Source organism: Osmerus mordax, chromosome 1, assembly GCF_038355195.1.
Source record: "Osmerus mordax isolate fOsmMor3 chromosome 1, fOsmMor3.pri, whole genome shotgun sequence".
Lineage (NCBI taxonomy): Eukaryota > Metazoa > Chordata > Actinopteri > Osmeriformes > Osmeridae > Osmerus > Osmerus mordax.
This window is the reverse complement of record NC_090050.1, coordinates 16237133-16254388: the sequence shown is the minus strand read 5'-3', so window position 1 is coordinate 16254388 and position 17256 is coordinate 16237133. Positions and strand designations below refer to the sequence as shown.

At 44.5% G+C, this 17256-nt stretch overlaps 1 protein-coding gene across 2 annotated transcripts; it reads right to left on the bottom strand.

Annotated features, from left to right (window-relative positions):
* Nucleotides 1–8845: 8845 nt before the first annotated feature.
* LOC136944786 (RNA-binding protein 5-like) lies at nt 8846–17197 on the bottom strand. 2 transcript variants are annotated; one of them, XM_067238690.1, is made up of 25 exons: nt 16907–17197; nt 16363–16405; nt 16082–16250; nt 15801–15956; nt 15622–15691; nt 15135–15208; nt 14275–14358; nt 13975–14035; nt 13485–13553; nt 13230–13390; nt 13035–13132; nt 12796–12883; nt 12625–12693; nt 12477–12543; nt 12247–12350; nt 12010–12148; nt 11771–11862; nt 11472–11675; nt 11166–11309; nt 10908–10988; nt 10640–10828; nt 10366–10440; nt 10174–10277; nt 9620–9749; nt 8846–9371 (listed from the first exon to the last, which is right to left on the bottom strand). In XM_067238690.1, the coding sequence occupies exons 2-25, from the start codon at nt 16377–16379 to the stop codon at nt 9246–9248; spliced, it is 2571 nt and encodes an 856-aa protein (XP_067094791.1). In that variant the 5' UTR covers nt 16380–16405; nt 16907–17197; the 3' UTR covers nt 8846–9245. The 2 variants fall into 2 exon arrangements, with proteins under 2 accessions (XP_067094791.1, XP_067094797.1); XM_067238696.1 differs by having other exon boundaries at nt 12010–12145.
* Between the last annotated feature and the right edge of the window lie 59 nt (nt 17198–17256).

The window sequence follows — 17256 nt, the reverse complement described above, 5'->3', positions numbered from 1 at the left end:
TCAATGTTGCATTATCCGAACTTTACCCCACTATAAACACCTGAAGCAAAAATATGACAACGTTTTGCCATAAGGTATAGACACCAACACCACAGTCAACCGAACAAGTCTCAGTGACCTTTGTGATTTACATAGCTGAGACTCAATATCCTTTGAAATGGAAGAGAGCTGAGAACATTTCAACTCTGGAATCCATACACTCAGCATCTGCTCAGTGTAGGCCCAGTGGGAAATTCCTGCCCTGGAAGGAAGGGCCAGAGAGTCAAACGGCAGGACCACGCAGAGTTCATAGGTCATTTTAGGAACCAAACAGATGGAGACCAATTCCACGGTTATGCTACAATACAGACAGTAACACAGCAAGGTAATGGGTATGGACTGAAGATGTTTGTAAGCACATCTTTTGGGATTTACAGTAAATGCAGTGGTTCTGGTATTTTGATCATAAAACTTGTGACATCTCACATTTGAGAAGAACAGCTTTATTTTTATTTTCATGAATTATGTGTAAGAGGGAACAGGTACAAATCACTGTATGTGATCAGTATTTGTAATAAAAATGGCAGGTAGAATCTTCATTTTCAAACTAAGCTCTCAATTTGGTAATAACTTACAAGTAGAGCTGACATTGCCAATCTCAGTTTTTTCAGCCAAGTAATTATTCAATTGATAAAACCGATGCTACGAGTAGATAGGTGGATTTACCCAGCAAATGTAGTACTTTCAGATAGTGTTCTTGTATGAAAATGGTCTTAGAATCCAATTCCTGTTCATTTGAACTAAGTAACACATTTTCTTATACAACACATAATTGATCCTCTTTAAAGGAAAGTGTGGTAGATCTGACATAACATTGTAGTTCATCTTCAGGTAATTACATCACTTTAATTCAGTGCACGCACTCTATGATATACAAGGCCTGACTTCAATCCACACTTTTGTCAGCCTGTAAGGTCTCTGGGGAGACCTCTGTTCCATGAGACAGAAGCCTCTCTCCAGCAGACTGGAGGTTGCGGACAAGGGGCCTTCCTTCAGTTCTCTGCCCATGATGGCCCTACATCCATCCATATAATGAGGGAAAGAGGAAGAAAGGATCTCCTCACAGATCGCTTCACTCATTCAGTCTGTTGTGCTGAGTTCTGCTAGATTCTATAGCAGCTAGAAGATGTTACCATCAAACTCAATTAAGGTCAGTGTCATACAGAAGGCCCCCCTGGTTTCATCATTTGGGAGAGAGATGCACTGACCACTGTCAACACAAACGACACGGTACCCATTCAATATATGAGATCCCGGGAGGACTATTTCATGTGGTTATTCAAAATATCTATATTTCATGAGCTAAATACCATTCTTATCAAAATTCTATTTTCACCTGAGTTGGTTTCTGAAATTATTCTTGAATAGAATAATTCCACTTCAGTGACTAGATTATGGTGCAGAATATGCAATGCTATGGAAACTGAGTGTAGCCAGTGACTCATTAAAGCCTTGTGAGTGGTGGGGAATCTGAGAGCAGCAAACACTGAGAAAACTTGACATGCTGCTCTTGGGATGAGTGAGTCAGACCCTGTAGGTGTTTCTGAGGGAAATGATGGTGTTCTGCCTGGTTGGTAAGGGTCATTAAATGATGGTCTGCTGCCTGGTTGGTAAGGGTCATTAAATGCAAGATACATCTGCATTCATGTAAACCGGTGCAGATTATATTTTATGTGAAGGGTTGATCACAGACATGCATCATGCTTCCTGAGGATGTCTCAAACTCATTTACATTTAGCAGACGCTCTTATCCAGAGCAACTTACAGTAAGTACAGGGACATTCCCCCAAGGCAAGTAGGGTGAAGTGCCTTGCCCAAGGACACAACATCATTTGGCACGGCCAGGAATCGAACTGGCAACCTTCAGATTACTAGCCTGAATCCCTAACCGCTCAGCCACCTGACACCCCCAGTGATTTACCACTGTTGTCATTAAGGGGGGTTTATAAGGGACACTGACACACATTTTCAGAATAGTTTCTGATGGTTTATGTGCTAAAGTGTGTTGACTACCCTGTACCAAGACAGCGTATGACATTCTGAGATGGGTCCATCCTTTTCTTTCTGATCCTGTTGTTTCCCTGTGACATTAATGCACACATTAGTTTTTCTCATGGTATAAGGGACACCTTCACATTAACTCTTTGCTATAGACCCTCCAGTAGGTTTTTATTAGTTTAGTGATAAAGCTCCTTGCAATAACACATCAATCAGACTTAGAATGTGGAGTCATCTGAGTCATCACGCATCAGCTATAACAGAATGACATCCATAAGATCGCTGTTGTGTTAATGTGCCATGAATGCTTCTTCAGTATGTTAATCTTGGATTTAGAAAGAGACATTTGTACACTAGTAGAGAAATTACATGATACAATTTAGAAGATGATGATTATGGAGGCAAGTCTATCTATGATTTGTTTAATGGCAGTGAAAAAGTAGGATACAACCATGTTATGGCCTGGTGGATGATTTCAAACTATTTTCTAAACACTACTACAGCTTCTCTGTCATCTCAATTTGATCAATGCACCGTAAATGCTGTCAAGTGTCACAATCATCATTTTGTGAGAATGGATTTCTGCATGAATCGTCAATGAACTTTCCTCCAGATATTGTATATCAATACAAAGCAATTGAAGTAGTAGACAGTACTTATGGCTGTTACATAATACAGCACCAGCCAGCCATAGTAATCAGCAGAGCCTCTAAAGCATTTATCAACAGGAGACATCTGTCATTCCACTGAAGTGCTGTTTGTTATTTCCTCCAGACTTCAATCATCAGAGAAAGTTTTCACAGAACAAGTTCAGAGAGCACCCCTCTCACACACATAAACACTCATAGAGGGACCACCTGCCCCCGCCCCTCTCAGGCCAGCAGAGAACCTGCGCCACGGTTAACAAACGCTCTGCTGGATACAAAGAACCCCTGAGCATTGTTCCTCTCCGCGGGAGGAATTCCATGAAGGGAGCAGCCAGGTGGCTCTCAAGAGAGAGAGCAGACATGGGGACAAGGGCCTAACAAGGAGAAAGGTGGGGGTGGAAGTAAAACTGAACATAAATAGACATTTTGAAAGAGAGGATTGTGGACATTAAACATCAGACATACTTGTTTTGTTGTGTATAGTGCACAATATAGCCAAATATTCTCAAATCTGTTTACGTGTTAATAGACATGAGAATTGCCTATTTCCTTGCATCGGGCTAACTCTGTGACCCTGCTATGGAACTGTATGGATTGATGGAGCCCACCCCGCTGACGTGTCGTCCAGTGGGTTTTTCACAGTGTTCTGCTGAGGGTTCTGAGCCCAGTGGGCTGTGTGAGTAGAATGTCTGCAGACTGAACACTCAACTCAACCCTGCCAACAACAACTGATGGGGGCAGCAGCAGGAATGCTGGGAAGCGACGGGACAGGGAATGGAGAGATAACGGGCAGCTTTACAAAGACACACCAGCTGAAATCTCTAAGATAAGAGAATAGCTTTTATTGACTTGGGATGTAATTGTGGAAATAACTTGATTTTGTTAACGACCGACTTTCCAAACACACAAATGTCTTTAGTCCATACTCCTGTATCGACAGTATACGTACTGTCCTGGAAATTATGTCCCCCTGAGCCATGAGTGATTTTATTTATATTTAGTTTAAAATAACTACCATAACTACCATAATGTCAATTTGATTGAATACTATTCCAGGTCATTCAGTTTACATATGAACTGAAAAATGGAACAGAAACCTTTGAAACTACAAATAATTCCCAGACTGGGCGTAGTCCACCTTGAGTAGTGGAGTTGTTGTGTGTAAACAGAGGAAGACAATACATGGAAAGGACACTGATCTTAAAAGGAACAACAGCAACATGAAGACAGTTGCAGTCAGCACAATACAATTAGAGCAGCGTCTGCTGCAGTAGCCCTTGGCCTTGTGCTTTAATCAGCAGTCGAAGTAAGATGTTACTTAATTGGTCTAGAATTAGAATGTGACTTCAATAAGCTCCTGAATAAACACTTAGCATCCTTCAATAAAAGCCTCATTGGAAATGTCACTGCTGAATGTTAAAATGATCATGAACCTGCATGAAGAACCATTAAAGGTTACTGTCATTTCATTCAATGTGCATCCAAGGGATGCACATTGAATATCTGAAACTTTCCCATGAAACAGTGTACAGTAAATCTACCTGGAATGTCCACAACAACAAAACATAATGAACCAAAGGCATGACAGGAGAAAACACCCCGTGGCTGTTTTTTAGGAAAAACAGATGAAGAATAGACACATTTCTGAATCATGATATGAGTACAAAATTTCATAAAAGCTCCAAAGCCTTTTTAAATGGATATGTGCATTGCACTGTATGTTCATTTAGAAGTAATTGGAATCCGATGCTTTTTGTTTAGACAGCTGGCCAGACTAGTAGAAAACTGGCCTGCATGACCAGTTTGGTTACTTCTTTTTTCAGAACTTCTATGTGAGAATATTTTTCGTTTAAGTATTTTCAAATGAAGACAATGTTAAATTGCAAAAAATCCCTTAGCTTTCCAGTTGTCCACTGTAGACATTGCTCACGAAATGTATCATACAGTATATTGTGGAAAATACTTACAATATAACATTACCTAATACCAAACTTTTTTCTGTGGCTTTCCACCCTGAATCCCGGCCTTCAGAGCCTTGCAGGTCTGTCCTCCTAGTGGAGCAGGAGACAGGCAGGGATTCAGGAGGAGTCACACCACAACACCAGGGATCATCCCTATATTATTGATACAGATTTACATCACAGCCACAAATCAGGATAAAGCTGTAACTGATGCTTCTTAGGTAACATTTCAAGGACTGGAAGTAAATGGCACATTTGCCACTAGCAGAATGACAGAACTAGACATGTCCATTTATGACTTGACTGACACACTACCAAGAACAAGTCACAAATCCCCTGTTCAGCTTGGACCTCAGTCAGACACACACTACTGGGGTGACAGATTTGTGGAGTGTGACTGTGCTCTGACAGGATCTGACAGCCAAGTAGATGTAGCCATTTCACACACAAGTCTGTGAGAAGATATAGGCTATAGGAATGAGGATGCATAAACATTCTTAAACTCTTGATTGTTAAAATCACTTATTTTGAAAATCTGGACAAACAGTAAAACATGAAAAGTAAAATCTTGACAACATTTATTTATCCCCTCTTGGAAACATACACTACATAGATCAGTTTAAGTCATGCGGAATTATTACAACTGGCACGATGACTGTTTTGCTGTTATGTTAAAGGCCTAGTACACTGACATATTTTAGTAAGTTGATCCAGTGCCAGATTGACAACTGTCAGTATACTTGCATGGACTCTCAAGTAGTCATAGGCCCATTTCATTCAGTACTGAAGCAGTAATCAACATGCAGTTCAAAGCTGGCCAGCAATTGTAAGAGAACTGTCAGTTAATCTGTGGGGGCTTGGTCATCAGTTTAATTTAGAGAGCCAGGAGACTCCGAGCAGCTTGAACTGCCAGACCATTCAGTCACACGCAACCTGATGTGGCAGTATGAAAGCTGGTGCTAGTGGCTGTGTGGGTAAGTACATCTCAATTTTTCCCCTTTGATAAATAAATGAAAGCGACAAAAAACTACACTAATTTGCTGCTGCTGTAAAGGAATGTGTGGGTTTTACCGCCCGCCACGGGTTTAGTCTAATCCACACAATCCAGCCCACCCTGTGTTCAACCAGGTCACTGATGAATAGGTAGAGTGGGAAGGGAGAGGGGAGGGTGTTGGTCTGGAAATATTAGGTGCACTTTTATGTTGTAGAAAACCACGTCTGTGCTGCATCATAAAGGCAGAAGTATGAAAAACTACAGTGATGTTTTGTCATTAGATTATGAGTCTCCTACTGTCACAGTGGAGAGAAGGGGTCACTTCACATTTGACACTGTGTCATATCAGCACCAGAGCCAACTAAAGTCTGAACTTTAGCCAATTATCTTATGTAAGAATACAATTATCCATCAGGAAAAAAAGAAATAAATGATTAAAAAAAAGATTCACTCATGAAAATCTGTTTGGATGCGACTAATACTGATACTGCCCCCTGGTGATGAAAATAAAATGAAGCTTCCTGAATGACAGGCCAGGGTTTAGAGATACGCAATATACAAAATCCACTGCACTTGTAAGAATGCATAACATCTACAACTGCATTTTATCCAGTGTTAGAGTATATGGAATTCAGTATTCCATAAGGCCTATTGCTGCAGACCTCAGAGGAAGGAAGTGATAGAACTGTAGTGGGCGTTGGGAGAGAGCAGGGACTGAGCCACCCCGTCTTGGTCACCTGTTCCTCTGGCGGTAAAGGATGAGGAGGATAGGTCCATGACAGCAACAGGGACCGGGTCATTCTCTCCACCAGCCCTCCACCACCAGGCCCTCCAACAGATCCGCTGCCTGCCCCCTCCTCCCCCCCAGGCCTCCAGTTTCCTCCTCAGCAGATACAGGTTCCACACCAGGAAGTGACAGGCAGGCAGGCAGACCAGAGAAAACCCCAGGATACACAGAGACGCAAGAAGGGGGCGCCCTCCAAAATCCAGCATCTTGTAGATGTATGGTTGCCCACTGAGGTTGGTGCACCCTGCCAGCCAATAGGTTACAACAAACAGGATGTAGAGACAGCCAATGAGGAGCTGATAGAGGTAGTGGGCCAGATGGACAGGCGCGGCCGAAAGGAGGTGGTCCAGGAGGGCCTGGGCGGAATTCCCAGCATGCATATTGAGGTTGAAGGCAGAGAGTGGGTGATGCTCTATGGGGTAGTCGAAGCTCCAATAAAGAAAGGAGACAGTGAGGGAGAAGGTACAAGAAAGGCTGTAAAGAATCCACTGCAGTCTCAGCAAGGCACTGAGGTGAGGGGGAAGGAGGACAACACAAAGGGACTCTTCCGGGCTTCCAGGTTCTCTACCAAACCCTATGAAATAATAGCAGGTAATATATCATCAGTATCATTCATGATATAGTTTGAACCACATGATGGGATGGTGCATTTATGTCAAAGACCAACATTGCCCTCATACCTTAAGGATGTCGTATTGATCTAATGGATTGATAAAGGGAGTCTGAGGTTGGTTCACAGCATTTTCTAATGCATGTTTATTTCTGCATCTGCCACCTACCTTCACAGCGGTTCTGTGTGTGGTTCCTGCCACAGCGTCTGACCATAACTGTAACATACAGAAGGTTACAGCAAGCCACCAGGTGGTAGATACCTAAGAGGCAGTAGGTAAGGTGGCTGAAAAAGATTAGCCACTTAGGTGTGAGGAACAGCAGGCTGGAATATAAACACCATGCCAGGGTGTACAGCAAAATGGAGAGTCTATAAAGCATCCAGACCAATGGAGGGATGTTCCACTGTGAGAGAAAGAGAGATGGATAGATGGAGATAATGAGTCACATTCTCACAGTCTGCACCTGCATTTGACAGATTCAAGCCTAGCTGGAGAGTAGCATGGTTCAATAGTGAAGAATACTTTGAAAAGTTGAATGGATGACACCAGTGTGTGTGTGTGTGTGTGTGTATACACCTGAGGTTGGAGCAAGAGTTCAGGCCTAACAAGAGAGAGGCGGAGCTTCGTTATTTTGAGTTCCTTCTTAAACTCTTCCAACCAGCATCGTGCCCAATTCAAACCCATGTGAATAGATGGTTGCAGCTAGTACTAAAAGAAAAGACTTCTCAAAATCTGTGTTTCATCATCAGCTTCAGTCCAACCAACCACAAGTTTACAACCCAGGAGCTGGCACTGCATGGACAAAAATAGGTTTACTTCAGGCGTCATGTTAACTAAATTACCCATCATTCAACTCTCATGACTTGACCCAAGTTGAGAGACGACCCACTGTTAGAAATTACTTCACATTCTTGCCACATTTGCTAATAAGATAATTTGATCGAGCAGTAAAACACTTACTGGAGCCCAATTCAATAAATCAGAATGGTGCAAAGTATTTTCCTTTCATTCTATTTCCTTCATTACTCCCTACACAATTTACAAAAATGATTGTTTAGGTATAAGCTATGAGCTGTGCCCTAAGTTAGTTGGAAATTAATCATCTAAGGCTGTTGGGCAAATACGTATGCAACTTAACAAAACTAATTAAACCGCAAATCCATAGCTACCCAAGCTTAAACTAAGACTTTGACTCAAGTAAAGGTCTAACTCTAGACTCAAGTAAGATTTTTAACAAGGCATCTCTACTTTTACTCAAGTATGATTAATGGGTACTCCTTTCACCACACATTCCATTTAAATGCACTTCACAACTGTGTACATGTAATCTATAAACAATATACTGCTGGCACTCCGATGAAACCCTCAAACTCATTTAATAAACAGTATACCTGCTACTTTCCAAAGTTATATTTAAAAAAAGTTGCAAATAAGTCCATCTGGAATGGATAGATTCCAGATTTCAATTAATTCAATATCAGATCTTACCTGTTTTTGCACAAAGGAAGCAGGAAAGATGCAGGTAGATACTGCAAGTTGTGAGGATAGTTGTGAGGATAGTTGTGAGGATAGTTGTGAGGATAGATGCCGTAACGTCTAGATCCGTCTCAGATACGGCACAGAAATACTTGGCGCCTTCCTTTTAGTCTGCTTACCAGAGCACGCCTTCTTAAAGCATACCTCTCTAACAAACACAAACGCACGAATCCATAGCAGAAATGAATGTATCATGAAACATCACCTCATTTGTGGTTCTGTGGGGAGTGGCTTGACGATGGTGTGGAACACCAATTAAGGACTTTCAAATGTAAAACAAACAAACTGTCAAGTTTTATTGATGTTTTATTTTATCTCTCAAAGACAAACACAGCAGAGTCACACCATTCCTATTCTGTACAACAACAAAAACTATACACACTGTACATTCTCATGTAAAAAAAAAAAGCATGACACATTCGTACTATATGTCATGAATAGTTTGGCCTAGGAACAGATCTGTCAGATACCTTCAACATCAGTTTCTCGACCCACTAACCCCCCCCCCCCCCCCAACCCAAATCTGGAGCTTTTCATTAACCAAAAATATACCGAATTGGTGGATATTCAATTATAACGAAACATCTGTAATAAACACAAGGCAGCAGTAAATTATATTCAATAAACGATGTATCTCGTATTGTTCAAATTGTGAAAAAGCAGGTACATGGTTTACTCTATTTCAGTAAAGCGTGCAAACATGGCTTTGCGAACAGCATCCTTGTAGGTGTCAGATGCTGAGAGTTCATAGGAGCTTCCTTTGATGCCCAAGCCTGTACCCTTTGTCCTTAATGAGGCCTGCGGAGGAGGGGGAGAGAGAGAGAGAGAGAGAGGAGGAGAAAGGGGGAAAGAAAGGTAGATGTTTATTGAAGCAGACAGACTGGGTAGAGTTATGCTTCAGGTAGCTCTGCTAATTGGGCTTCTTCACAAAGTGAGCGTGCATGCTTGCATCTGTCAGGAGGAGCCTGGGGAGCTGTGGTGGGATCACACCACACCAACAACACCGTCTCCAGGTGACATGTGTTCCTGGATCTGGGCTGACTCACCGAGATGGGCGCTGTGATGCCCTGCTGGTTGCGCCCCAGACCCTTGCCCTCCTGCCAGCCCATGGCCTGCAGCATCTTGTTGCCGATGTTGTCACTCGTGAGGCCATCTTTCGTGGGCTGCTCATAGTTCCTGTGAGGGAGGGCAGAGGGGATGATGAGTGTCCTGGAACTACTGGTATGTTGCAGGGTCAAATAAAGGGAAGGTCTAAAAATGCTCTTCAAAAAGCAGGGTAGGTAAGTTTGATGAAACTCGTCATTTTGGCTTGAGTTTGAAAATATAAAACCCAAAACGCATGTACTGACTAGTGTTTATTACAGTCCTGTGACGGCCACAGATACCAGGTGTATTCTATTTTACTGTCAGAGCATTTGATTTATTGATTGCCATCAGGATGTGTCATATCAGAAGTTTATTTAATCAAATATGACAGAAAGTGCTTCTAAAAAACATGCCCTACCCTGCTTTTAACCTGTTTAACCTGTTCAATTTCCCCATGGGGATATGTAGTACCTATCTATCCATACAAAACTATTTTTAATGGTTGAAGACTCACACAGTTGGGGTGGGAGGCTGATAGAATTTCTTCTTCTTCGGTGCTGGAGGTTCAGGAACTCCATATTTTTCCCTTCGTTCAGCAGCCCTGTCTCGATACTTCAGCTTATATCGGGAAAAAAAAGAATTTTAATTAGAAGACATCTATATTCAAGTAATCTACACATTTTACAATTCATCAAAGTGCTAATACCTCCGTCTCCTTCCTCTCCAATTCCTCAAGTTCCGCCTCTGATAGTTTAGATCGTCTGTGAATTTCCATGTTTTGCTAAAAATAAATGAACAAGAACATTATGGGTTAAGGTATCGCATCTTTGGTTCAATTCCATTCACAAGTCATTTTCACATCTTCGAGAATACACTGTACTTTCTCACCTTGCGCTAAAGGGACAATTCTGGCCCCATGAGCAGATGGCTAGGCCAAAAATACACAGTGACTCAGTGAGCCTGCCGTTTGGCCATCCTACCTTGTGCAAGTCAGAGAGCTGTTGGTGGCGCAGCAAGGCCTCTTTGTTGGGGAACTGTCGTCGGCAGAGCAGGCAGGCCATCTTGTTCCAGTCCATCAGCTTGTCACTTCCTTCCTCAGACCGCTCAAAGGACGCCGCCGCTGCCTCCTCTGGGTCACTGTCCCCACTGTAGGCTGCCACCAGGCCACTCTGAAACACGCATCACATCAAACCTCTCCTCCAAGCACCCCCTCCTACTGACCCAGTGCTGTCTGAGCCAACAACTCACCTTGGCTGGGATCACCAGTTCTGCACTCTTCACCTGCTCAGGGGGCAGCATCAGGGGCTGGGCCTCAAACCCTGCACCATGCTGCCAGAGGAAAACACACAGGCTCAGGTACTGCTCCACCTATCCCTTTTAAACACTCAAACCTCGCTTTAAAATATACCACAGGACTCATACTGATCGTCATCATAACCTATGATAAAACACTCGCAACTCACAATGACACGGGGAATTCCATGAACAAATGAAAGGAGTAGATACCTTCTCGAACAGTGTGAAGCCAGCGTCGGCCGCAGCAGACTCCCTCTTCTCCTCCTCCCTGCCCTGCAAGGTCTGGAAGCCGCTCTTGAAGCTCTCCTTCTGCTTGTTCAGACTCTTTGCCCAGCGCTCCATATCTTTAGCAATCTGGAATTAGATGGGGGAAACAGATATTACAGTCATCTCAACTAAGAAAGCTAGTTGTCATAATTGATCTGCATGGAAATGATCATTCATGACACATTGGTACACACTGAACCCTGGGTTGGCCCAATACATCCACAGGGGGTCAATCTTCAATCCCTGTACCTGCTGTGCAGACTTGCTCTTGGGCTTGTCCTTCTTCTCCTTGGCCTCTTTCCCAGGTGTGGTGGAGGCCTGCGCTGTGGAGCTGGAGGCAGCAGCCTGCTCTGAGCTGCCCTCTGCTGGGGCTGCTGCTGCTGGGGCAGGGACGTACGCCTGCTGCTCACTGTCCCAGTACAGGTACTGCTGGGTCTGGGAGTTGTAGTAGTACTACAGCAAACACACAGGGACAATCAGTCAGGTCATGCTCTTTGACGGAGCAGAAGTGACGAGGGGAGGGGGGGGGTGGTAGCGGGTCTTCCTACCTGGCTGTTGGAATCATAGTACAGACCAGTCTGTGGGTCATAGTAGTACCCTGACGCCTCATCATACTGGTAGGTAGAGATGTCAGGAACAACTGGGAGGTGAAGGAGAAGAGAAGCGGCGTGAGTGGCTGCTGACTGTCGGGAGCACGTCCCCCTCCACCCATGTCTCAAGGTGCTGGGAGTGTGTTACAGCCCAAACAGCAGCCCGGCCCTCTACCCAGTGACGAGCTCCATCCTACCGTGGGTTTTGTCAGTGGGAGCAGCGCTGGGAGCAGCGCTGGCAGCCGCAGAGGGTGCAGCCGTACCCAGGGCTGAGGAGGGAACCAGGACTGCTGCCTGGTGGGCCACGTCTAGGTGACCTAGCAGCGGGTGAGACTGCTCGGGAAGACAAGAGAGGAACAAGAGTCATTTGGTACGTGCGACCATGCATGTATGCAGGGGACAGGTGTGCGTCAAGGTTTGCTACCCAAGGTTACCTGCAGCGCTGTCTGAGTGAGGATGTGAGGCTGGTAGACTTGGGCGGTCTGGGACACGACCACCCCTGCGGCTGAAGGGATCAGAGTCTTCACTCCTGGGGCAGCTGCCGAGAGAGACCGGGCCAACTGATCACTTGTCACACCACTGACATCCAATTTAGAATTGTTTTCTCAATCAATTATTATTGCTCCAGTTATTTCATGTTGTGGAGTAGGATTCTCAATCTAACCTCCTAATATTCCGTCCCCAAGAGAAGTAGTGGCCAGTCCTTCCAGCTGGGGCCACGGCTGGTAGTTCTGCCAACACATGCAACACTCAGTAAACACGGACAGTCTGATTCAATTGATTAGTATGTTGATGGGCCTCCTGCCACTGACCTGTGTGTACTGCCTGTAGCCCTCCTGCAGGGCGCCATACTCTGTGGTTGCACCCAGTCCCTGCTGAAGCTGAAGGACAAGGGAGCAGGGTGTATTAGGAGAGAGAGAGAAAGCAAGAGAGAACAAACCAAAGGACACATGAACAGAGCAGCAGCAGGAACGCTGCAGTACCTGGCTGGAGGACCACTGGGCAGCAGCGATGGCGGTGCTCGCAACAGAGAAGGCACTGACTCTGCTCCCATCTGGCGTCAACAGGTCTCTGACGGGGGGGGACGCCAAACACAATCACTTGTATATGTAGAATGAGTTACTCATAGACACCATTTCTTAGCATGTAGGATCACGCAATTATGGGATGAACCCAAAGGGAGACAGCAATAAAAAAAGGCCTGATTATTCGGATGACTCACTTCCTGGCACTCTTGGCGTAGTCTACACCTATGGTCTTCCCATCCAGTTTGAGAGGAGGCTGTAGGCCCTGGAGAATGGTGAGAAGCTGGGAGGCCTCCTGCAATGGAAAACATCAGCCAGTGCATCAGCCACCACACCTTCCCCAGTAACCTCAGTACCAGTGACCAGTGAGGAGATATGGAGTAACAACATACTAGTGGAGAAGAGAGCTGCACGAAGGCAAAGCCTCGGTTCTGTCCGGTCTGCTTGTCTTTGATGAGACGGATGTTGCCGGCAGAAAGGTGGGCGTAGGGAGCCAGCATGGTCAGGATAGCCTCAACGCTGCTCAGGGGGGCGATGTTCCTCAGAATGATAGCTGTCGAAGACAAGGACAGTCAAATGAATCCTACTGTTGTCCGACTTATCCATTCGATTGGGTTGGTTTTGAAAAGCTACTTTTTTAGACTCACTGTCTCCATAGAAATCTCCGGTGTGTTGAGGCTCTGTGTTGACACCACTGGGACCAGCAGACTCTCCCTCTAGAAAACACAGCACATCACCATCAGGGTGGATCCTCAGCTAGTATGGCCAGGGGCCCAGCCTCTGGACTCTCACACCAACTGTTTGGAACATGTAGTGCAGGAACGTTGTCCCAAACCAGCCCCTAAGACCTAAGTGGGTTAGGTTTGGGTTCTAAATAGCAGCAATCATCTAAAAGGGTATTGGAGCTAATGCTACACTTCTACTCAGAATTATAGTAGTACACATGTTAGGACAATGTTAGAACTTTATTTGAAACAGAGCCCCAGTCGGGGGAGTATTAAAGGAATAACGCGGTACATGTTCTGAAGGGTACAGTGCATATTACCATCACCCTTACGTCTCATGTGGCTTCTCTTGCTGCAGGGTGCCACATAGGGGGTGCAAGTCCACATGGGGGTGGGGGGGGGCTACACTCACCAACTTTGACTGCTCCACACCTGAAGCACTTCAGCCTCTTCCGGAAATTGTACAGGCCGCACTGCAAGCAACCGGTCACATTGTTTTTATTCAGTTGCATGTAACTAAAAAAGGTCAAATCTGCAACTTGGGTAAAGCTGTCTGCCAGAGAGGCAGTCTGAGGGCCATGTCTTCAAAGTAAATAGAATCTCTGGATACCCATATGTTCACAAACACAGATTATACCTCCTGGTGTTGAAACTCAGCTTTTTGGCCGTACAAAATAGTGGTTCTCAGAGGCTGTTGGGAAGGCATACTTACAGAGTTGCACAGCCAGTTTTCAAACTTGTGTTTCCGATTGCTGTAGTGACAGGCTATGCTCTTCCCCTGGATCTCCAACTGGTTCTGTAAGGGATCAAACAAAACCAGTTATTTCAGCCCTCCAAATGCACACAGCCACACGGGCTGGTGAGGTCCTGATACTATCCCACCCCATGAGAGCAGGGTAGGACAATGAGTGGCTAGGCTCACACTCACTTAGGCAGAGCACCTCAGAGAATACAGGGGACAGGTGAGGGAGAGAAAGAGAGTGAGATACAGGGAGATATAGCAAGAGAAAGAGATCAATAGGTATGTGGGAGTGAGTATGTATGCGCTCAAGAGGACTCTAGCAGTGTGTCGGACCGGAGTGCTGCCAGCCCGTCCTTGACCCATCCCCTCGTCTTCGGACATTAAGGTGGAGGTGTGAGATGGGCCAAGAGACAGAGCTGGAGCAGTGTGTGCTATGAAACACTGGGGCAGCCATGGCTAAACATGACACTCAGACACTCAGAACCTGTTAGCACCTACACTCTAAATTAAATGGAAATTCCTCTACTTGAAAAATCCTATTTTAGGTTTAAGATAGGTTGTCTTGAATAACATTTTATGCCCCATTTTTTGACTAAATACTTAAGACGCTTAATAATATTATTTTCGGCTTAATAAGTTCTGAATGCTTTCCTCGACAAGCTATGGTAGTTATACAACGATTTACTACCTGAGATTTACTTAAACTTCTCTATGCAGCACCCTTAGCAAAATGTTATTAATACAGCAAATAAAGCTCAAATGGGCAGTCTCAGTTATTTCGGGCTCTGAACTCCTGGAGAGAGTCTAGACTTTGTGATTGTTGAAGCAACCTGATTGGTCTCCATCCATCGGGTAGCATCTTGCAAGTGATAAAACTCCACGAAGGCGAAACCTCGGCTTATACCTAGAGACAGCATTCAAATATAGACGGGAGGTGTGTTAGTCAGAATGCTATGGAACAACATTTAAACTCTCTGTCACAGTCTTCTGCAGAGATCATGATAGGTGAAACAGTGGGGGGGACTCTTTGAAGAGGTTGGAAGGGGAGTGGGGGTGCCCTTTACTATAACATGAAAGGCCTCAGATGATTGATTGGCTGTCAATTATTTACACAAAAGGTCAGATACATATCCTTACCTGATTTCAGCAGCTATACTCTGATAATATTGACAGAGTAAAAACACTGTGCAAAAAGACCAATTATGGTTTATCTGCTATGGTAATGTAAATGGTATTTGAGACACTAGTTGAGGGAGGTCAGGATTGTTGGATGTAGAGTGTGGGGCCAAGTTTAAGGCCCCACTGACAAACCCTCACCTGTTCTCTTCTTCATCAGACGGATGTCCACAGGCTGGGGTCCCTGCAGCTGCTCGAGGGCTACCCGGATCTGAAACACATGAGACAAGTCTTTCAGAACTGTTCCGTAACTTGAAATGAAGCCCACTGGTTGTCATTATTGGTGTTGCTGATTTACAGCTACCCATAGGAATCCTTACATCCTCCTCTATGACGTTGAGAGACAGGCCCCTGAGCATGATAGTTTTGCTCTCCTCCTCCTGCTCCATCCTGTAGTCGGGGTCCTGGTCCTGGTAATCACCATCAGAGTGATAACCATCTTCCGATCTGTCACTGTTATGTCGCTTTCTCCCCCTCTGCAGGATCAAGTTATAATGCAATCAACTCAAGAGGACTTTAAACTTTACATCAGAAACCCTCTTTCAAGATGGCTTAGTGGGAGTGTAATTGGCTTAATTAGAATTTGATTCCTGGCATGCACCTCTGGGCTTTCTCTGTCTCTGCGATCTTCATATCGATCTCTTTGTCTCTCATCTCCCCAGCGCCGATCATAGTCCCTTTCTGGGTCTCTGTCCCGTCTCTCACGCCACTCTGAGTCCTCGCGACCCCCATCAGAACCATATCTCCCGCTACGTTCACTGCGACCTAATCTGTTGGCAAAAACCGAACCCAGACATGAAAGATTACACAAAGACAGTAAAAAAGTTTCTATATAAATAGTTTTAGAAAGTTACATTTCAATGCCACGAGGGAACCCTATACCTTTTATCTGCTCCCATGGTAAAGTGTTGGGAAGTTTGCAGTACTGTGGAAGAGTAGGCCTCAGCGTTAAACAATGTTAAGCATGTCATATATAGCTATAGCCTATATAAAACACCAAATTATTTTAGCTAATTGCATGCTAGAGTAAAGGTTACACCTGCAACAACTGTGGACAACACACACAACTCAGACGAGCTTGTCTGGACTGAAGACAATGTACTAGGCTAGGCTATTGGCTAGCTAATCACCTATGTGGCTAGCCTCCTAGCCATCTCTTCATTACACAATTTCAAATGTCAAACGTAAAACCAAATTTTAAATGGCTACCTGGTTACCTAATAATTGAGTATACTGCCAAACTAGTTCATACAAGTCAGATAACTAAGTAGCTAAAATAATTGTTAGAGCTAGTTTTATGGTAGCTAGCCTCGTCCCTGTCAGTATGGCGTAATAAGCTAGCTCGACTCCAGACAGCAACTGTGGTACTACTACTAGTAGTACTAGCTATCAAACGTTAGCCCCTTGCTACGTAAGCGTTAAATACCTTTTCACTCCAAATTTGGCCACACTCGTCAAAAGATACACGAACGCTGCAAACGATAATGGCCTAGATTCGTCTATATTATTCCTCCAACTCAGTTCATCATATAGTGTTGATCCCCTAGGTGACTCGCTAAAGTGGGGCTGTTGTTGTGTCTGATTAAAGATGGCGATGTTTACGACGAGGGACGCCCTTGCAGCGGCTGCTTCTTCTCGGCTTCTTCTTCAAATTTGCTTTGCAATTCTGCTGCCGTCAACATACTAGTTAGCTATCCTCGGCTGCCAATGTCAATGACTTCCACTTTTGTGGGTTTTAGTTTTAAAGAAGATTACGAGCAATACATGTTTTTCTGA